General features: G+C 40.5%; 1 protein-coding gene across 1 annotated transcript in view; it reads left to right on the top strand.

Moving 5' to 3' along the window:
- Positions 1-22810, top strand: part of Asxl2 (ASXL transcriptional regulator 2) — a 91997-nt gene extending 69187 nt beyond the window's left edge. The window contains exons 9-13 of the mRNA XM_070025163.1: positions 3318-3481; positions 9773-9869; positions 11916-12021; positions 14122-14839; positions 16809-22810. Coding sequence (XP_069881264.1) covers positions 3318-3481; positions 9773-9869; positions 11916-12021; positions 14122-14839; positions 16809-19235 — 3512 coding nt within the window. The 3' untranslated portion in view covers positions 19236-22810. The remainder of the gene's footprint in view (positions 1-3317; positions 3482-9772; positions 9870-11915; positions 12022-14121; positions 14840-16808) is intronic.
- Positions 22811-23130: the final 320 nt, after the last annotated feature.

Here is a 23130-nt window from a genome sequence, read left to right as displayed (position 1 = left end):
TCACCGCTCCCCAACCCTTTACTGAGAATCAAACCCAGGACCTCACACATGCTAAACAAGTGCTCTGCTATTAAGTTATATTCAGCCTCTTGTTGACGTTTATAAACACTTTTATCAAACTCTTTCTAAGCATGGGTTTCTTCTTATTTCCATGGAATATGCTGTGCTCCTAGATTCTTAGGTCTGTAGCCCTCATGATTATTGTACATTATAATTGTCACTTTTTTGCCTTTTTTCCCATTCTCCTAATTTTCTCATTCTTGGTGCTCAACTAAGCATGCTTGAATCTTTTTTTTTCTAAGTCTCTCAAAATAATCTTTAATATTGTGAAAAACTTCTTTAATGAATTCATAATATCTGGTTTCAGTGATTTATGTCCTACATTTCTAAAATTCTGTCTTCTAAAGTCAGTTCCTTATATTGTCCTCATCCTTGTAATTCTATTTTATAATTTTTTTTTATTTTTATGATTGGTTGGGTGTTCTTTGTGAGATAGTGTTTGGCTTCATTTTGAAGTTGACTAATTTGCATAAAATTTTTTCCTTCTAAAATGTGAAATGAGGGGCTGGGAATGTGGCTTAGTGGTAGAGTATTTGCCTAGCATGCATGAATCCCTTAGTTCAATTACTCAGTACCACATAAACAGAAAAAGCCAGAAGTGGCGCTATGGCTCAATGATAATGGACTAGCCTTGAGCAAAAGAAGCTCAAGGATAGTGCCCAGGCCCTGAGTTCAAGCCCTGGGACTGTCAAAAAATAAATAAAAAACAAAATGTGTGAAATGATTTTGCTTCTGATTCATCCAGGCATAGAAAACACGCTTATATGGGGCTGGGAAGGTGGCTTAGTGGTAGAGTGCTTGCCTTGCATGTATTAAGTCCCTGAGTTCGATTTCTCAGCACCACATAAGCAGAAAAAGCCAAAGTAGAGCTGTAACTCAAGTGTTAGAGCGCTAGCTTTGAGCTGAAGAGCTGAGGGACAGTGTCCAAGCCCAGAGTTCAAGCCCCCCCCCAAAAAAATTGTTACTTAGATGTTACATTTTCTTATATAAAGTTGTACCAGAGATTTCAGCACTGTCAAGTATAGGAAGTATTTTTTTTTCCTTTACTTTTTCCCTGCATAGTTTCACTCCTAGGCAAAAAATGGTTTTGGTTCCTTTGTTTAAATTGCTTTTCATCTTCTTGTTTTCTTCACAAAACTGGGGCTTGAACTCAGGGCCTAGTATTTGTGAAGCAGATGCTTTAAAGCATCACTTGAGCCTTAGCCCATTTTGCTTTTTAGTTTTCAAACAAAGGTTTTGAGATTTTACTTAGGGCCAGCCACAGCCCACAATCCTTCCACCTGTGTCTCCCAGTACTTGCATCCATATGTACATGCTACAGTGGTCAGGTTTTATTAGCTTAAATGGGGTTCATTCACTTTTTATTTGGGTTGACCTAGAACTATGACTCTTGTGGGTAGTTGAGATTACAGGCATACTCCACTATACCTTCTAGATCTAACTTATATTTCTTTAAATATTAAAATTTTTATAATTTGCTGGGCATGATGTCATACATCTATAATTCCAGTTATTCAGGAAGCTAAAGCAGAAATATTGCAAATTCAAGGCCAGCATGGGAAATTTATGGAGACCCTCTCTCAAAATAAAATTTTTGTTTTGTTTTGCCAGTCCTGGGGCTTGTAGTCAGGGCATGAGCACTGTCCCTGAGCTTTCTTTGCAAAAGGCTATGACACTCTACCATTTGATCCACAGTGCTTCTTCTGGCTTTTTCTGTTTATGTGGTACTGAGGAATTGAACTTCATGCATGCAAGGCAAGCACTCTACCATTAAGCCGCATTCCCTGCCCAAGTCTCTCAATATTTTGACTTTATTTTTTGGGGGGGGGGTGTCAGTCCTGGGGCTTAAACCTAGGCCCTGGGCACTGTCCCTGCACTTCTTTTGCTCAAGGCTAGCATTTGAGCCACAGTGCTATTTCGGATTTTTTCTGTTTATGTTGTACTGAGGAATCGAACCCAGGACTTAATACATTCTAGGCAAGCACTTTACCACCAAGCCACATTCCCAGCTCTGTCTCTGTTTTTTGAAAGACTATAATCTGGTTCTGAACAGATCTCCTAAAACTGCTGTTATTTAATATATAATATTTTCAGCTATGCAAATTAAGATGATGTCTCATGTATATACACATGGACAGACAGACAGACAGACAGACAGACAGACAGACAGACAGATCGATCGATCGATCGATCGATCTCAGGGATTGAGCATTTTCCCTGAGTATTTTTGCTCCAGGCTATCATTCTACCACTTGAACACAGCTCCACTTATTTTGGAGATTAGTCTCATGGACTTTGCTGCCAGGACTGGCTTCAAACTGATCCTTGGATCTCAGCCTCCTAAGTAGCTAGGATTACAGGCATGAGCCACCAGTAGCTTGCCAAGGATGTCAATGTAATTTTTATGTTTATATTTTTCTTTATTTTTAGCAGCACTAGGGAATGAACCCAGGGCCTCACTCATATAGGTAAGCTGTCTAACAATGAGTACATCCCTAGTTTGTATTTTTTTTCTTTCCTTCCTTCCTTTCTTGGTTTTTTTTATTTTTCTTTCTTATTTTGACACAGTTTTGGAGTTTGAATTCACAGTGTCTCACTTGCTAGGTAGGTGTTCTACCACTTGAGCCATGACCTCAGCTCTTATAACTTGCATTATTTTTTCCAGTAGTGTCTGGTGTTTTTACCTGGGGCTAGCCTGACCACTGTCCTCATGCTTCCTACATAGCTACATAGCTGTGATCACAGACATGTACCACTGTGCCTCACTTATTGGTTGAGGTGAAGTCTTGTTAACTTTTTGTCCATGCTGTCTTCAACTGTAATCCTCATCTCTGCCTCCAAGTAGCTGGGCATTAGCCACTGTATTCGGCCCAGCTATGTTTTCTTTTTTTTTTTTTTCTTTGTGTTCTCTGTATTAATTTAAAACATCCTACATAGTCTCATTAATCTTCCTAGGGTTATTTTATATTTGAGGGGGAACAGAGGAGAGTATAATTATCTTCTAGGTATGTTGAAAAAATCTACTTTAACAGACCTGGTTCTCTCTTTGAAGTGAAAATAAACTGTACAATTAATTATATTCTTTTATCCTTTGTAAATGAAAAGATTTGCTTTGTTGGCCTTTGAAGAAACTTCCTATATGTTAACCTCCAAATTGTGAGGTTCAACTGTTTTGTTTGTACTGTACAGCAAGATGTTTAGATAAAAAACCTAATCATGAGGGGGAGGTTCAAGTGACTCTTTTCTATATTTTGTAGGGCAAATGAAAAGAACTAAATGTGCTGACATTGATGTTGAAACACCAGACTCTATTCTGGTTAATACAAATCTTCGAGCGCTGATCAACAAACACACTTTTTCGGTTCTTCCTGGAGATTGTCAACAGCGACTCCTTTTACTGCTTCCAGAGGTAGATCGACAGGTACGTGATAGCAAGCATAAGCAACTTTTAACTCTTGTGTTCTGGACTTTATTCCACTCATCAGCTTTGGAACTCAGTAGTTTTGTTTGTTGGTAGTACTGGGATTTGAACTCAAGAGCTTTAGGTTTTAGCTGTACCTTCCCTTTTTATACTGGTTATTTTAGTTTGTCCCCTCCTTTTTTTTTTTTTTTTTTTGGCCAGTCCTGGGACTTGAACTCAGGGCCTGACCAAGGATAGTACTCTACCACTTGAGCCACAGCACACTTCTGGCTTTATAAGTTTATGTGCTACTTAGGAATAGAACCCAGGGCTTCATGCGTGCTAGGTAAGCACTCTACCACTAAGCCACATTCCCAACCCCATGTTTATATTTTTTAATCCAACTCAGTTTTTATTTTTTGAGATTAAAGGTTTCATTATGTAGCTTAGGCAGTTTTTGAACTCTTGATTCTCCTAACTCAGCTTCTTTTTTTTTTTTGAGGGGGGCGGGGTCCAGTCATGGGGCCTGAACTCTGGGCCTGGGCGCTATTCTTCAGCTCAAGGCTAGCGCTCTACCACTTGAGCCACAGCGCCACTTCTGGCTTTTTTCTTTTTGCTTATGTGGTGCTGAGGAATCGAACCCAGGGCCTCATGCATGCAAGGCAAGTGCTCTACCACTGAGCCACCTTCCCAGCCCTGACTCAGCTTCTTAAGTGATGGTTTTGGATTATGGGGTGCCACTAAGTCTTAAGGTTTTTTGGTTTGTCTTTGCATATTGCCTGAATTTGCCTGATTTACTTTGATAGGCAGTTGTTCCAGCACTGCCTCTTTGTGTTTGTTTTGTTATTGTTTTTTGCTTGGTTGGGTTTAGGGTTAGGGTTTGTTTGTTTTTGTCGGTAGTGGGACTTGAACTCTGGGCCTGGGCGCTCTGCTGTCCCTCAGCTCTTCAGCTCAAGGCAAGCGCTCTGCCACTTGAGCCACAGTACCACTTCTGGCTTTCTTGTAGTCTATTGGAGATAATAGTCTCATGGACTTTCCTGGCCCGGACTGGCTTTGAACCTCAATTCTCAGATCTCAGCCTCCTGAGTAGCTCGGATTATAGGTGTGAGCCACTGGTTTTTTGTTCTTGTTTTTTCACTTCCAATACTATTTTTTAAATTTTTATTTTCTTGTAAAGATGCTGTACAAAGAGGTTACAGTTACATCAGTAAGGTAATGAGCACATTTCTTGTTGGGTATTATAACCCTCTCCTTTGTTTTTCTCCCATTATCCCTTCCCTCCTCCCCCACTCCTCCCTCCCCCCCAAAGTTATAAGGTTCATTTCCAATATATAGTGTGTTGTGAGTATCATTGTTGCAGTGGGTCATCCTGTGTCCTTGTTTCAGCATTTTGTTACTCCCCTTCCTCTCCCCAAATTAGATAAATATATATACAAGATACAAGGTACCAAAATCAAATACAGTAACAGTAGGGATATATCATAGGGGGAAGAACATACAAAAGAAACAAAAAAAAAAATCACATAGTACATTTAGAAACAACAACAACAAAGAAAAAGAAAAATCTCTTGTGCCCATATCTTGGGGTTCATTTCCCTTAGCATCATCTTATATGGTCATATGTACATAGCTTTTGAGCTTTTCTGTTTATCTGATAAGATTATCCTAGACATATACTAATTATTGCAAATAAAGGAAACCATGGGACCTATATTTCTTTGGGTCTGGCTTACTTCATTTAATACGATTTTTTTCCAAGTCTTTCAATTTCCTAACAAATAGAGCAGTGTCATTTTTTTCTGATGGAAGCATAGAATTTCAGAGAGAGAGAGAGAGAGAGAGAGAGAGAGAGAGAGTGTGTGTGTGTGTGTGTGTGTGTGTGTGTGTGTTACAAGTGTGAGCCAACAGCACCCAGCTCAGTGTTGTTTTGATTTGCATTTCTTTTATGGCCAGAGAAGTTGAGCATTTCTTCATGTGTCTATTGGCCATTCTTATTTTCTCTTCAGAGAAGTCTCTCTTTAGCCTACTTATTAATTGGACAGTTGTTTCTTTTGAGGATTTAATTCTTTTTGTGCTAAGTATATTTTAGCTATGAGGCCCTTGTATGTTATATGGCTAGTGAAGATCTTCTCCCAATCTGTGGGCTTTCTATTGATCTTGCTAGCTATGACCTTTGCCATGCAGAAGCCCTGCAGTTTAATACAATCCCATTTGTCCAACCTTTCTTTGATTTTTTTGTGTTTCTGGGTCTTTATTAAGAAAATTTTGCCCTGTGCCAAGGAGCCCTGGAGTTTCTCCTATTCCTTCCTGTAATGTTTTCAGGTTGTCTGCTTTTACTTCTAGGTCTTCGATTCATTTGGAGTTGATTCTGTTTTTTTTTTGTTTTTATCAGTAGTGGGGCTTGAACTCTGAACCTGGGCACTCTCCCTGAGCTCTTCAGCTCAAGGCGAGCACTCTGCATCTTGAGCCACAGTGCCACTTCTGGTTTTCTGGTGGTTAATTGAAGAGTCTCATGGACTTTCCTAGCCCAGGCTGGCTTTGAACCTCGATCCTCAGATCTCAGCCTCCTGAGTAGCTAGGATTACAGGCGTGAGCCACTGGGTGCCCAGCCTTTGTTTTTTTTTTTTTTTTGCTACTTCTGCTTTTATTGTTGGTTGGTTTGGGTCTTAGTTTCATGATACTAGAGTTTAAGCTGAGGGATTTGTGTTTTTGCTTGTTAGGCAAGGGTTCTACCACACTCTGTTGAGCCATACCTCTAGCCCTTTTTTGCTTATTTTTGAGATAGGGTTGGTTTTGAACCATGATCCTCCTACATATGGCTAGGATTACAGTCGTGAACCACAGTTGGCTTGTTTGTTGACATAGATTCTCTCACAGTTTGACTTTGTCTGAGCTGGCCTCAACTGTGATCCTCCCAACTTCTGCCTCCAAAGTAGCTGGGATTTTAGTTATCCACCCCCATGGTAGCCCTGTATTTATGTACGTCATCCACCATGACAGCTCTGTATTTGGGTATTTTTTTTCTCTGTTTGAAATACCATCTTCTTTATATATTATGTTCACATATATGTGGTATGTACCTAGAGATTCACTGTCCTCTTCAACTCATTTCTTTGCTCACTCTAATGCCTGTAAATCATAGCTTTGATTCAGTAGCTTTGGGTAGTATGTTTAGTCATTGGAAATGCAATCCCCCTTTTTCAGTTTTTCTTATTTTTTTCCCTATGTGAACTTTAGTTAACAAAAAATTTACATAGTGATTCTTTTCGTTTTCTTTTTTTTTTTTTTTCTTTTTGGTCGGTTATGGGGCTTAAACTCTGGGCCTGGGCACTGTCCCTCAGCTCTTCAGCTCAAGGCTAGTGCTCTACCTCTTGAGCCACAGCGCCACTTCTGGCTTTTTTTGTTTATGAGGTGCTAAGGAATTCAACCCAGGCCCTCATGCATGCGAGGCAAGCGCTCTACCACTGAGTCACCTTCCCAGCCCTACATAGTGATTCTGAGCGGAGTTTTTTTCATCCATGTTCTTCAGGTCTTATGTTTTATGTCATTAAATAAGGTTTTATGCTTTTTTGCTGAAGGCTGACATTCTGCTACTACAGCCATACCTCTACTTCTGGCTTTTTATTGGCTAATTGGAAGTATAAGTCTCATGGATTTTTTTTTTTTCCCCCAGGCAGGCTTTGAATTGAACCTTAATCCTCAGATCTCAGCCTTCTAAGTAGCTATAATTACAGATGTGGGTGTTACAGTTTTTAATCAAGACAGGAATTCTCTCATATACAGAACTTCAGAAAAAAAAATAGTTTTGCAGTAGTGTCAATTTGTACGAATTGCTTGATTCTGCAACTGAGTTACATTCCCAGCCCACAAGAAAAAAAATTTAACTTTTTATAGTAAGTCATCACAATTGAACTTAGTAGACAGGTTAGAGAAAGTACTATAACTATGTATACAGTTTATGTATGCATATGTATACTGTTACAGTATGTGTAACTGTAATTATTGCTATTTATAATAAACGAGAGTCTTACAAATTGATTATAAAAATAAGTAGTCCAGTAGAAAAGTAGGAAGATTACAAGAACTGATTCAGATGATAGTGGCTCATGGAGGCTAATATCTGAGGATGTAATTGAGAGCCAGCCTGGGCAGACTTATTTCCCATTAACTAGCAAAAAAGCCAAATGTAGAGATGTGGTTCAAATAATAGAGCGCCAACTGAGAATCTAAAAGCCATGTGAGAGTTTGAGGCCCTGAGTTTGAAGCCTGAGTACAGGGAAGGGGGAAGTGTAGGAATTAACATATTAACATTTCACAAGACTCTTGTCTATACATTTAATAAACATACATAACAGTGTACACAAACAGTTATAGGGAAAAAACTGTTTCATATCCATTAGATTAGCAAAAGTTTAAGTACCTTGTTACCACACATTAGTAGGAAAAAGGGTATGCTTACATATTGCTTATAGAAATGTTGATTGTTTAAACTTTTAGAAAGTAGTCCGACATTATCTAATTACACACATGCTGATATTCTATTGTAGAAATTACCCCTTAGAAATAAAAGCACTAGCATATTTATCTCTACCAGGTTGCTTGTTGCAGCTTTGTTGGTTATAGGGGAACATTGGAAACAAAGCTATACCTATCATTAGGGAACTGGTACATTAATTAAATGTACATAGAATAAAATATGCAGCCATTCTAATGAAGCTCAAATTATTTAACTTGGAGAGACTTTTGTAATGTAGTCTAAGAAAAATGACCTATAGCGTAGTGCGTATAACTTGGTATGATTTTTTTTTTGGGGGGGGGGATCCAGTCTAGGGCCTGAACTCTGGGCCTGGGCACTGTCCCTCAACTCTTAAGCTCAAGGCCAGCACTCTACCACAGCACTACTTCCAGCTTTTTTTTTCTGCTTATGTGGTGCTGAGGAATTGAACCCAGGGCCTCATGCATGCAAGGCAAGCGCTCTACCACTGAGCCACCTTCCCAACCCCTGGTATGATTTTTATAAGAAATTTTTTTTTATAAGAAATTTTTATAAGAAATTTGTTCTCAGAACAAATTATTATACCTGTATTTATGTGTGGCCCAAGAACAAATTGGCTTTCTTTGATTTTGTTTTATTGAACTCAGGGCTTTACTGTTATAAGCAGATGCTTTGTCACACCCTCAGCTCTGTGTGTGTATGTGTGTGTGTATTGTGTGTTTCAGTTTTTTGCCATAGAGGGTCTACATTTTTGTCCAGGTCTAGCCTTAGATTTCAGCCTTTTTACCTGTGCCTCTCACATAGCTGGGACCACAGGTATGTACAACCACATCTAGCTTTTACTGGTTGAGATGGTATTTCTTGAACTTTTTGCCTGGGTTACCTTTAATCCAAAATCCTATTGATGATCTTTGCCTCCCAGCTAGGTGGAATTATAGAAGTGCCACCACTGTGCTCACCTGTGAGCAAAGTATTTTTTTTTTTTTATTTCTCTGTGTGTGTATCTGTCTCTGTCTCTGTCTCTGTCTGTCTGTTGGTCCATTGATCCTGAGGCTCACTCAGAGCATGGGCACTGTCCAAGAGCTCTTTCATTCAAGGCTTGCTTTCTACCACTTAATCCATACTTCTATTTCCTGCTTTTTGGTGGTTAATTGAAAAGAAGAGTTTAATAGACTTTCCTTCACAGTCTGGCTTTGAACTGTAGTCTTTAGATCTTAGCCTTTTGAGTAGCTAGGATTACAGACATGATCCACCAGTATGCCCTGCTGAGTAGAGTGTTTTAATTATTAAAGAATGGAGGGAAGAGGAGAGTACAAAGGGAAGAGGGGCAAAAAAGAAAGATATTTTTTTAGATCAAAATGATATTCCAGTAACAAATAGAGGTATTTATAATAAGGGCTGGGAATGTAGCTTAGTGGTAGAGTGCTTACCTAGCATGCATGAAGCCCTGGGTTTGATTCCTCAGTACCACATAAACAGAAAAAGTAGGAAGTGGCACTGTGGCTCAAATGGTAGAGTGCTCTCCTTGAGTAAAAGAAGCTCAGGGACAGTGCCCAGGCCCTGATTTCAAACCTTAGGACTGACTGGCAAAAATAAAAAGAATGAAATATGCATATATTCTCTACTAAAATGAAAGGAAAACTAAATACTATGGTAGCTTTCACTTTTGCGTGTGTGTGTATGTGTGGCAATACTTGGGCTTGAACTCAAAGTCATACACTAATTTTTGTTTCTCATGGCTGGTACTCTACCATTTGAGCCATACCACCAGTTCCAACTTTCCCTTTCTTTATAAGCTTTCCCTGATATATTCTTAGGTTGGTCCAGATGGTTTGATGAAGTTGAATGGTTCAGCCCTTAACAATGAGTTCTTCACTTCAGCAGCTCAAGGGTGGAAGGAAAGACTCTCAGAAGGTAAGTTGTCTACCAGTATACATGCTCTATGTGCACTAGGAGTCAAGTGAGAGTATGTACATTGGCAGTTCTCTACCTCACAAGGTGTTTAAGAAATGTTGAAAAGTATATGGTATATATGTGTACACTGGAGGGAAACCAGGAGGGCGACATAGAACTAGAGGGAATCAGGGAAAAACATACAACAGTGGGACCCGTCCTGCACTGGACGTTGATCAAAATGAACTAAGCAACTCAATGGCAGTGATGGGAGGGAGGGAACAAGTGGGAAAGAGGGAATAGCTGATGCTATGCAAAACAAAGGAAATGTACATATCAGCCAATGTGGAAGAAATAACTATTGCAAAGCTCATAGAACTCATAAATGCTATAGACCATGATAGACAATTTGCCCCATGAAAGTTAGAATGTGTTTGTGTCTTTAAGTATCACTACCCCATAATACTATGAAATTTGGGAAATTATGTAATCACTTAATCACAATAAAGAATTCAGGGAAAAAAAGAAAAAAGAAAAGAAATATTGAAAGGTAAAGACTGGAAGTGTCCAAAAAATAGAATTAGCTATCCTATGTGAAACACACTGCCAGACTTTCCTTTGGAGTCTGTGTATCCAGACAGAGTCCAGCAATCTTCCTCCCTTCCCTTTCTTTTTCCACTTATTCTCCCTCCCTCCCTCCCTCTCTTTCTTTCTTTCTCTCTCTCTGTTTCCCTCCCTCCCCCCCCCCATCAGCGAAATTCATGGCTTTATCTTCCTCCCTTAGTTGTGGTGGTTGAGGCTCGAACTCAGGCCTTAGCCTTTTTTTTTTTTTACTAAAGGTTGGCACTCTTATCCATGCCTTCATTTTAGATATTTTGCTGGTTAGTTGGAGATAAGAGTCTCTCTGATTTGCCTATCCTTGTTGGCTTTGAACTGCAGTCCTCAGATCTCAGCCTCCTGAGTAGCTAGGATTACAGGCATGAGCCACCATTGCCCAGATAGGCTTTTCGTTTTAACTGCATAATGAAAAGCTCTGGCCTGCACAGCACACACAGCACTGTCCTTTAACGTAAAGATATTCTTCCAGTTGGGCACACTGCTGAGCCAGGTACCAGTGGCTCACACCTGTAATCTTAGTTACTTAGGAGGCTCAGATCTGAGGATCACAGTTCAAAGCCAGCTCTGGCAGGAAAGTCCATGAGACTCTAATGTGGTTCAAATGGTAGACTGCTTGCCTTGAGCTGAATAGCTCAGGGACAGCACCGAGGCCCAGAGTTGGAGCCCCAAGACTGACAAAAACAAAAGCAAAAATACTAAAGAGACCTAAAATATTACACTTTTCCTTGGAGTAACCTAACTTTAAAATAATTAAGATCCAGCCAGGCACCAGTGGCTCATGCCTGTAATCCTAGCCACTCAGGAGGCTGAGATCTGAGGCCCACAGTTCCAAGCCAGCCAGGGCAGAAAAGTCCCTGTACGACTCTTACCACCAAGTAACCACTCAAAAACTGGAAGTGATGCTGTGGCTCAAGTGGTAGAGCACTAGTCTTGAGTACAAAGAGGCTCAGGGACAGCGCCCAGGCCATGAGTTCAAGCCCTACAACGGTGTGTGTGTGTGTGTGTGTGTGTGTGTGTGTGTGTGTGTGTGTGTGTGTGTGTGTGTGTGTGTGTGTGTGTGTGTGTGTGTGTGTGTGTGTGTGTGTGTGTGTGTGTGTGTGTGTGTGTGTGTGTGTGTGTGTGTGTGTGTGTAAAACATATCACTTTTTTTTCCATTAGAAAGGAAGTTAGAAATAAGAGAAACATGTAATGCATTTAACAGGAGGGCAGTGCTTCTGAGTGACCTAGGATGAGGCACTGTAGGCCTTAGCTGAGTACAAGAACCACATGAAGCAGTATACAGACAAGTCCTTTTATTTCACTTTGTGCTTTTCCAGAAGCTTCAGTAACTTTCACATTTTGTTGGTTTTTCTCTATGGGTCTTTCATGATTTATTAATAGGTAAAAGTTGCAAATAGTGTTCTTTCTATTCAGTATCTTTAAAAAAAACAAAACAAAACTACATTACAGGTGAGTTTACCCCAGAGATGCAGGTGAGAATTCGACAAGAGATTGAGAAGGAGAAAAAAGTGGAGCCATGGAAGGAACAATTCTTTGAAAGCTACTACGGTCAGAGGTAAATGAAGATAGGTTCTGTAAATGAGATATTGATTCCTACACATATGTCATGTGTTGTTTTTAACTCTTAATTACTCAGTAGAAATTAATAATGCCTAATTTGCTTTTTCAGTTGATCAGTTTTTATTTGTAAGGTGCTGGTACTGATGCTTGAACATAGGGTCTGGGAACTGTCCCTGAGATTTTTTTGTTCAAGGCTCTTGCTTTACCACTTGAGCCACAGCTCCACTTCTGGCTTTTTGGTAGTTAATTGGAGGTAAGTCTCATGGACTTTCCTGCCCAGACTATCATCAAACCTTAGTCCTCAGATCATAGCCTCCTGAATAGCTAGGATTACAAGCATGAACCACTGGTGCCTGGCCTGATTTTGTCTTTTTATAAAATCATCATAAATGCATATAATTGGTTTACTCTTAATCCTTAATATACCAACACTGTATGAAGTAGATGTTTTATTAGCATTTTATTAGCTTACATTTATTATAGTGGGGGATATCATTGTTGCATTTCCATATATCTTAACAGTATCTTCCAGAGCTGGGTTATAGGTAGCTCAAACCTTTAATCCTAGCTACTCAGGAAGCTGAGATCTGAGGATCGTGGCATGGTTCAAAGCCAGCCCAGGCAGAAAAGTCCCATTGAGACTCTTCAGTTAACCACTCAAAAACTAGGAGCTGTGGATGAAAGTGGTAGAGTGCTAGCCTTGAGCAAAAGAGCTCAGGACAACACCTAGACCCTGAGTGCCTAATGACTGAACAAAAAAAAAGACACCAATATGGTCCAGTCAATTTCTTCCCCTTTTTCACTCTTCTTTCCCTTCTCAGGACAATTTCAGCAAATATCCTTGTTCTGTTTTCATAGTTGTAGACAATCTATTTTGACCATACTCATCCTCTTTCAAATGTATTTCAAAATTATTCACTATTTTTTTATAATAGATATTTTTTTAATGAGTTGGCTTTTGTTTTTAAATCTTTAATTAGAGTCTTTTCCTTGGAAAAGACCAGCTTTTCCTTCAGTAACCTTATGAGATATAAGAACACTGAAGTTCTATGCATTTTTATAGTACAATGTAACTTATCCAGAACCACTGGAGTCCTAGAAATCAGGTATATCCTGTAATTAAACAGCTCTCCTCTTCAAAAGATATTAGGAGAGGGACATCAGAGAACCAACACATAATAAACCCTATTTTTAAAGAGCTATAGTCTAAATCAATAAAATCAAATGAAATTTTAATAGAGACATTTAAGACACAGCACACAGTAGATCAGCAGCACACAATCCCATTCTCGAGCAAGATCAAATAAGACTTAAACAGACTTTCCCAAAACCTTATTTGTAATTCTCAGCCTTTCTTTTTGGTCAGTTGTGGGGCTTGAAACCAGGACCTGGGAGCTGTCCCAGAGTTTTTTTGCTTAAGGTTAGCACTCTGCCACTTGGAACCACAGCTCCACTTCCAATTTTCTGGTGGTCATTCAGAGATAAGAGTCTCATGGACTTCCCTACCTGGACTGGCTTTGAACTGTAATCCTCAGATCTCAACCTCCTGAGTAGCTAGGATTACAGGCGTGAACCATCAGTGCCCACAATTCCAAGTCTTTAGCCACTAGCACCTATAAATTCTCAGTCTTTATAGAACATTGACAGACAATTTCTTAATATCTTCTCAGGGCTCCTTTTGATTTCTTGTACCCACCTTTCTACAAGTAGTGCAGAGCCAATGTATTCACGGTTCCAATGCAAGTCCCACAGTGGATGGGTCTTGACTTACTTCCTTAAGGTAGTCTACAATCCATTCCTGTAGACAGTAAGGCTCCTTAATTAGTAGAACAATAATAACTACTATTATTAAGCTTTTATCCTGTAACAAATAAGTACTTAACACAAAATAGTAAGTACTTATTTTAGCAACATTGTGTTGTAATCATTATCCTCAATAAAGAACCTGAGGTGCTAAAAATTAGCACTTACTTGGTATCACATGGACAGTTAGTGTCAGCGCTAGGATTGGTAACTGTCTAAGGTTTTCCTGGTTATTGTCATCATTTTCCTATGGGCCATTGCTCAACTAGAATTTTTTTTTCCTGCTTTTTAGTTCTGGCTTAAGCCGTGAAGATTCAGAGAAACTGACGGCTTCCCACAGTGATCCCCAAATAAAGAAAAGCCCTACTGAGCAACCAAAGTCCATATTTCCTTTGGAGGCCTCTCCCGTCCAAATAACCCCAGTAGTTTCTCAGTCAGAATGTAAAGAAGAAGCAGTGCAGATGCCATCACCAATCAGTAAAGAAGAGCATGAGAGCCAAGATGAGGGGCAACCAACCTTCAAATCCACAGACCCCATGCATGCCTCCGCCAGCAACACAAATAAGCTTAGCAGCACTCCTCCTATCAAATACCCAAAGGAAGAAGATCTCTTGGAGCAGAAGCCAGTCACCTCTGCTGAACAGGAGTCTGAAAAAGAGAATCATCTCATCACAGCTTCTAATTCTGACAGAAGTAAAAGCCAAGAAGCTTTAGTTACATCCCCAAGCAAGCCCAAGAGTCCTGGGGTAGAAAAACCAATAATGAAGCCCCTAGCAGATACAGATCTACAGGAGACCTGTATTAAAGAACCTCCAGCAATACTTAGTGATCAGAGCCCAGAAAGCCTCAAGAGGAAATCTTCTCTCACTCAAGAAGAGGCCCCTGGAAGCTGGGAAAAAAGGCCACGTGTCACTGAAAATTGCCAGCACCAGCAGCCATTTCATGTCTCGCCACAGCCCTTTCTCAATAGAGGGGACAGGGTCCAGGTGCGAAAAGTACCACCTCTCAAGGTAAAAGAGTGGGGAGAGTTGAAGGGAAGAGATGACTTGAGAACTAAGTTTGTACGCTTACCTACTAAATTTCAAGTAATTTGTGGTATTTCTTAAAGTGAAAAAAATTGTGTATTTGATATGCCTTAATTCTAATTTTAATTCTAAAGTTTCTTTTTTTTTTTGTCCAGTCGTGGGACCTGAACTCTAGGCCTGGGCGCTGTCCCTCAGCGCTTCAGCTCAAGGCTAGCGCTCTACCACTTGAGCCACAGCACCACTTCTTCTTTTTGCTTATGTGGTGCTGAGGAATCGAACCCAGGGCCTCAGGCATGCAAGGCAAGCGCTCTACCACTGAGCCACCTTCTCAGCCCCTCTAAAGTTTCTAATAAGCAAGGTTTTTGTTTGTTTGTTTGTTTTCCTTTCCTAGAACTGCTGTTGAAAATCGGGACCTTGTGCTTGGTTGACTTGCTTTGCTTAGCTGGCACTCTGCCACTTAAGCCATACCTCTAGCCCATCTTTTTTTTTTTTTTTTTTTTTGCCAGTGCCTGGGCTTCTTTTGCTCAAAGCCAGCACTCTACCACTTGAGCCTCAGTGCCACTTCCGGCTTTTTCTGTCCCTGAGCTGCTTTTGCTCAAAGCTAGCACTCTACCACTTGAGCCTCAGCACCATTTCCGGCTTTTTCTGTTTATATGGTACTGAGGAATAAAACCTAGGGCTTCATGCATGCTAGGCAAGCAATCTATCACTAAGCCACATTCCCAGCCAACTTTTTGCTGGTTATTTTTAGAGATAGAGGCACAGGACCCTGTGTTCAAACCCCAGTACTGTCCTGCTCCATGCCCTCCAAAAAATATTCTCAAGCTGGGAATGTGGCTTAGTGGTAGAGTGCCTGAGTTCAAGCCCCAGGACTGGCCAAAACAAAAAAGGTTTTCTCGTGTAACATTTGTTCCTATATAAAATTTTCCTAAGCAACTATCCTATGTATAATTTTCTAGTTTTATCATCTTTTCCCTGTAATCTCTTCTAGATAATAGTGGCAAGGTACCATTGCTTTCTTACTGTGGGTGTAATAGAATTGGGTATAAATAAATTCAGCTTTAAAGGAGATTGAGTAAAACACCTGGTCTTTTTGACAAATGTTTTTAAACCCAGGACTAACTTGAGTCAGAGAGAATTAGTTTTTCAGGACTGCTGCTCTTTTGAGAATTAAAATAATGGTAATTTTTTAGTGGCAATATTGTGAATTTAAGGATTTCCAGAGATGGCATGCGTTTCTTAGACCTTAGTGGCTTGATTTTTCTTTTAAGAAATGCTCCAGAACATCTCAAATTTTTTGCTCTTTTAAATTAAGCCAACTAGTTCAAATCAGTGAGGGCTGGGATGGTGGCTCAGTGGTAGAGTGCTTTCCTTGCATGCATGAGGCCCTGGATTCGATTGCTCAGCACTACATAAACAAAAAGAAAAAAGCCGGAAGTGGCACTGTGGCTCAAGTGGTAGAGCGCTAGCCTTGAGCTGAAGAGCTGAGGGACAGCGTCCAGACCCAGAGTTTAGGCCCTACAACCGGACCCCAAAAACAAAAACAAAACAAAACAAAAAATCAGTGAAGTATGAGGTTATTGCAAGTAGCTTTTTAAAATTACATTTTTTTCTCAGTGTCGTGGTTTGTAAATTTTGGTGTAGGACTGTGTGTGTGTGTGTGTGTGTGTGTGCGTGAGTGCGTGAGTGCGTGAGTGCATGTGTGTGTGTGTTTGGTGTAGAACCTTGTGTGTGTGTGTGTTGTTGTTTTTAAAGGCTGCCCAAATAAGTAAAATGCCAACCAGGGATGAGAATTACTGGTAAACATTTAAGTTCATGATTCTATATGAGCATAATAGAACTAAACAATTTGTGCTCAGCCATAATGAAAAAATATAAGAGTTAAGGGCATTTTGTTAGTCTCATGAATGAAAACTGAGCTCTATTTTGATTCCACCTTCCCTACCTCTTTCAGATCCCGGTCTCCAGAATCTCCCCCATGCCATTTCCTTCATCGCAGGTCTCTCCCAGGGCTCGCTTTCCAATCTCCATCACTAGTCCTAACAGAACAGGAGCCAGAACTCTTGCAGACATCAAAGCAAAAGCCCAGCTGGTCAAAGCACAGAGGGCAGCAGCTGCAGCCGCTGCCGCAGCTGCTGCAGCCGCCTCAGTTGGAGGGACCATTCCAGGACCTGGCCCTGGGGGTGGACAAGGTCCAGGAGAGGGCGGTGAGAGGACAACTGCCAGAGGAGGGAGTCCGGGCTCAGGAAGAGTCAGTGCAACTGGAAAGGGCCCCACACTGGAACTGGCAGGAGCTGGAAGCAGGGGAGGTACGCGAGAGCTTCTACCCTGTGGTGCAGAGATTCGTCCCCAACCTGAGACCAAGCCCTCAGGCCTGGCCCAGCCTCCTAGTGTCTCGGGAGCACAACTACAGCAAACCTCCTCAGGGCCTGCAGTACCTGCCAGCAGTGGAACAGGCACAAGTGTCCCATCAGCAGCCCACATAGAGAAATCAAATAGTGAGAAACCAAGTCCTACCAGGACAAGGGCTACAGTGGCCTCACATAGCCATCTACCAGGGCCCACTAATTGCAGACAGGAGAGAGCTCCTTCTCCAGTAGGGCCTGCATTGATCTCAGGAGTCTCACCTGTTTGTTTCGTAGCAGATGTCCCAGGTGAACCCAAAGCAGGTTCTGGCCAGAATACACCAAACCCTTCAGCTTCATCAAAGACAACTGCTGCTTTTCCAGTGGATGCAACTTTGTCCCCATTAACATCTGTATTGACAACAGCCACTTTAGAAAAACTTCCTGTACCCCAGATCAATGTTACTGCAGTGTCTACTGGATCAGCTCCATCCTTGAACACTTTGCCAGCAGCTTCTAGCCTTAAACCCTCGGGAACTTCCACAAATATGAATGGGCCCATTTCAAGGCCGAGCTCTAGTATCCCTGCTAATAATCCTTTAGTTACTCAGCTGCTCCAGGGCAAAGATGTTCCCATGGAGCAAATTCTGCCCAAACCTCTCACCAAACTTGAAATGAAAACTGTTCCATTGACTACAAAAGAGGGGATAGGAACGCTCACAGGCACCAGCATGACAGAGAGCGCCAGAGACGAAGGCAGTGACCGACAGCCTCATGCAGCTATCCAGCAAGGGAAATTGATGCAGGGGAAGCAGCTCCCCCAGGTCCCAAGGCCTCTGCAGCTCTTTTCAGCTAAAGACTTGAGGGACTCTAGCATGGATACACACCAGTACCAAGAGGGACTAAGTAAAGCAACCCAAGATCAGATTCTTCAGACTCTCATTCAGAGAGTTCGGAGGCAGAACGTTCTTTCATTTGTGCAGCCCTCCCAGTTCAACTTTACTCACTCAGGTTTCCAGTTAGAAGACATTTCCACAAGCCAGAGATTCATGCTGGGCTTTGCTGGCAGAAGGACATCAAAACCTGCAATGGCAGGTCACTACTTACTTAATATTTCTACCTATGGTCGGGGTTCAGACAGCTTTAGGAGGACCCATTCTATAAACCCTGAAGACCGGTTTTGTCTAAGTAGCCCCACGGAAGCCTTGAGAATGGGCTGTACAGATTGTAAAAACCCAACAGGAGATAGTAGCAGCAGTAAAGAAGAGGAAACTGATGAGGAGAGCACAGGAGATGAGCAAGAGTCCAGCTTGGTGAAGGAGGCGCCCCAGGCTTCCCAGACTGGCAAGCATGACACAAGTTCAGGATCTCAAAGTAGGGAGACCTCATCCACCAATGATTGCTCAGCTAACAAGAATGGGAAGGGTGAGGCACAAGTGAATGAGCAAACCACTTTAAGCAAGGAGAATTACATGCTCGCTAGAGGCCAAGCATTTGATGAAAAGACAGTAGCTAGGGATTTTATTCAGGCAGCACAGAAACAGATGGCTCATGTGGTAAGAGGTAAGACAATGCATAGCAGCCCTGAACTTTTCAATTCCACTGCTCTTTCTCTACCTGCAGACAGTCCCACCCATAAGCCTCTACTCCTTCCACCACTGCAAACCCCAAAGGCATATGGGAGCCCCACACAAATAGGGCCAAGTTACAGAGGCATGATCAATGTCTCCACCTCATCAGACGTGGACCACAACTCTGCTGTACCAGGTAGCCAGGTATCTAGCAATGTAGGCGATGTAATGTCCTTCTCAGTGACTGTCACTACCATCCCTGCTAGCCAAGCTATGAATCCCAGCAGCCACGGCCAGACAATTCCTGTTCAGGCCTTTCCTGAAGAGAACAGCATTGAGGACACACCTTCAAAATGTTACTGCCGGTTGAAAGCCATGATCATGTGCAAAGGATGTGGCGCTTTCTGCCATGATGACTGCATTGGCCCCTCCAAACTCTGCGTCTCCTGCCTTGTTGTTCGGTAATGAGACTAGAAAGATGTATACTCTAAAGGAGAGAAGGGAAAGAAAGGGAAGGAAAGAATTGGCAAGATATGTAGATATGTTCTCGTGTCCTTTTGGAATCAGAGGAATAAGGGTTCAGTTGTCTTAAGAGACAAATGGTAATCAGGAATAGAGAGTCCAAGCTTTTACATGTTAAAGGAAGAGCACCTTGTATAGTAAGTCTAAGTCAAGCAAGACTATGAATTTGTGACAAGTTTGCACTTACAAAATCATGTAAATACGTCACATTTTAACATTGTTTTCCAAGTGTTTAGGTAATAATGTACTGCTTTGAATTCTGATTTATGTTCTTTTTTGTGACTAAGAAAGGTTGAATGCCATATGTGGTAAAAGGAAATTACCTCCCTTCTGACCTTTCCTGGAGCTAAGATAAAGGAGAAGTGATCTAACGAAGTGATCACTCATACTGACGATGTCTTCACAGCCTGGCTGCAGTTGATTCATGAATTATTTGTCCTTTAAGAGATTTTGGTCAGGGTTTACTCAGGATTTACGTACCTTAGATGTGATCCTTTAGTATGTTATTAACATCACAGGTGGTGTTTTGACCCCAGAAGCCCCAATTTGGCTCTTGGCCTCCATGAAACCAGTACTGTTGTCAAGCTGGGCCCTGCTGTTTGCTAATGCTCCGCTCCTGGCCTGAGACTGTGTGTGACTCATGAAAGGAGTGCCTCTGTGTACCATAGGCTGTACACATCATCAGTTTAGCAATAATGCACCCCCACACTGTCTTATGGAAGCCCACAAAACTGTTTTGAAATACCAGTGTAAAAGGAGCAGACACATGTTAGTGATGGATGCACTGTGTCTTGAACAAGGAATGAATTGCAGAAACTTAAACTGAACATAATGAACTTTGGAAAATTATTTTAACACTAGACACAAGATAACCTCTTCCTCTTTTTCCCAACCCATTACCAGATGTCATAGAGTTAGCTGTGGCAGGTAAAAAATTTCCTTAATGGCACATTGGCTCCTGTTTAGCCTCTTGACACGAAGGCATCTAAGGAGTAGTGACTATCCCATCTCATCTTAAAATACTAATGTATGTCCACACATGAATAGTACAGGTTTGCTGGTTTAGAAAAGGAATTCATTGTTTTCGAATTATTGCTGCCTGTGTAACAGGACTGGCTTATATACGGGAGCTTTGGTGAATGACTAAAGAAATGTCTCAAAGAAAAGCTCCAATGTTTTGGTTATGTTTTTATTTTTCCTTTTTTTTGTTGTTAAAATCCTTTCCAAGTGACTGACAGATTTAGAAAATATACTATTTAGGTCATGTCCAAAGAACATTTGAAAAAAATATAATTTACTAGAATTTGGTATTATATAGGAGATACTTGATATGTATCAATTGGTTATTGATTCCGGGTCTCCTGGTTTGAAGTATATAAAGTAAAAACATTAGTGCAACCTAGTACAATTGTATTTGTACTTAATATTTTATCAATTTTGCAACAGTTTAAATCTGTTAATTAAGTCACATTCCAGATTAGGAAGAAGGAGGCAATAACCTGTTGAGCCTCCATTCTGCTATTTCCCCTGATCACTTCATTCCCTGCCTTTAATGTTTTCCATAGTTCTACTCCAAATTCCATAGGAAACCAACTTTACCACTTTTCTTCTCTGGTTCTTTTGTTGTGTAGCCCAAGGCAAATATAGGATTAATACCTGTGTTATAGTTTCAGCCAAGACAATATGATGTCCTTCCTTCTCTCTCCTACCACCACATGCATAGCTAAGAGATAAATACGGCTACATAGATCCAGAGATAAGTTTTCAAGCAAAGGAGGAATAGGAAACAGAAACTAGGTTTCTGCTCTCTAACTTCCTATTCCCTGGGTAAGATTCTATGTCCAGCTGTTCTATTCTCCACTCTAGTGACAGCTCTGAGTGCTGGCCTTTATGCTGATATACGATAAATATCAGATAGCATTTTGCATTGATGAAATAGGTTTTTCTGCTTCGTTCCTTTCCTGGTTCTTTTAAGCTGAGGATGGATAGACTGTAACCAGGACAAGAAGATAATGTCAGTCCATTTAGAGAAGCTCTTCTCTAAGTGTCCTAAGCATTGCTACTCACCAGATTTTCCTAAATCACACCCAACTAAGTATGTACATTTAGGAATACTCCCTAAACAGAAATTGCCAAATAGGCAAACAGCCTCAGACCTGGCCAGATGAGAAAATAGGTTCTTTCAATTAGAGGAAGGTTAAATACCAATTCATTTAATTTGCTTTAAAACAATGGTGTCAAATAGAAGACCATTTGTCTTATAACTGAACAGAAAAAAGCACTCTAGTTTGGCCCTATAAACTTGTTAAGAGTATGGTGCTCCACTAACTTTCACAAGAATTTTTATATTAGCTTTTTGTTATTTTAAGTTCATTCTGAATAAGTGCCGAGTGTATTCTTTGGGAGTTAAGTGGCACTACTTCCATTGACAAGTCAGATAATCTGCCTAATGGAAAGCCCCTCAGAGCTCCCCCATAGCCTTCAGGTCACCTTTGGGAGAGCATGCTTACAATGTATCATCTCAGTTTATTAACGTTCTATTCTAAGTTGTTGAGGAGAACTCTTTCTGAATCTTAAAGATTTTAGATTAATCAAAATTTCTCATCCTGTTAAACTCCAGCTAGCCTAGAGCTATTTGCCCTACTTCTGGCCCTTAGCCCCCATCTGAAGACACCGAATCCATGTGTGATGCTCTGTATAACATTTTTTAAGAATAAGAGCTGGAAAATAGAGACTTGGGGGCGGGATGGGGAGAGAGTGTATATAGGAGCAGGGACAGCACCATAGATGTGGATATTTTATAGCTTATCTCAGACTTAAATATCCAAAGGAAGTCCTCACTGCCTTCCTAGTGCAGGTACAAGGCGATACATATTAATGACCCATCATTAACCATCCTCATTGCTTTTTATTGCTTTCTTCCACTTCAGTGATTCTAAAGGAACTCTTTGGTTAAATGATTTGTTACGATCAGAGGAGTGTTCTCTAGTTATTATACTGCTGTTTATTTCTAGAACTCACTGTCAAGGAACGGTTGTTTCCTGTTTAACATCACATCAGTAGCAGGGGGAAAGTCTCCCAATTGCTTTATAACAATGTAATAAATAAAAAAATTTGGGCAAGGATAGTTTGCAGCTCAATTTATACAATAGTCCAAAGAGACTTTTTGGAACATGATGATAGGCAGGGACCTTTCCTACATGTTTCAGTACCTACGTACCTATTGGAAGAAAACAGTAGGTAAGACATTTCCTAAAAGTTGAAGCAGTGGCTTCATAGAGTCTTGGTTACTTTATTTTTTTTAATGCTTTACATTTGATACAACTATTAAAGATCAATTTTAAAAATAGCTTTCCAGTAATATATTTTAAGTAATATATATTTTAATATCTATGTAAAAAGCAACAGTGGAAGACTGAATTTCTCATAGATGGTATGTTTGATGTAGGACCTCACTGTTAAGGCACAAATTATTTCAAAGGAAATTAAAGACACTTCATTATTTCAAAAAAAAAAAATGCAATAAGGGGGATTGTTTGGGAGGGTGGGTGGGTTATTTTTTATTTTAAAAGAAAATTGACTTATTTACCAAAAGCTATATTTTCCCCTCTGGTGATAAGGTTTGTACAGACTGGTTTGGTAAATGCTAAACTTTTGTGTCTTTTGCCTTTTTTAAAGGAATTGTTAACATTGGAATTGAGGGTGTGTACAGAGAAGTTGGTGTCAACACCATTTAATAAGTCATATTTTTTCACAAATATAGAATAAAATCATTTTACATAAGAATTTTAAGTATTTGCAATAAATATATGTATATAGATTGTATGTATTCATATAT

Source organism: Dipodomys merriami, unplaced genomic scaffold (genome assembly GCF_024711535.1).
Source record: "Dipodomys merriami isolate MVZ:Mamm:240054 unplaced genomic scaffold, mDipMer1.0.p SCAF_17, whole genome shotgun sequence".
Taxonomy (NCBI): domain Eukaryota; kingdom Metazoa; phylum Chordata; class Mammalia; order Rodentia; family Heteromyidae; genus Dipodomys; species Dipodomys merriami.
The sequence above is the reverse complement of the archived record's forward strand: the minus strand, read 5'-3'. Positions and strand labels throughout refer to the sequence as shown.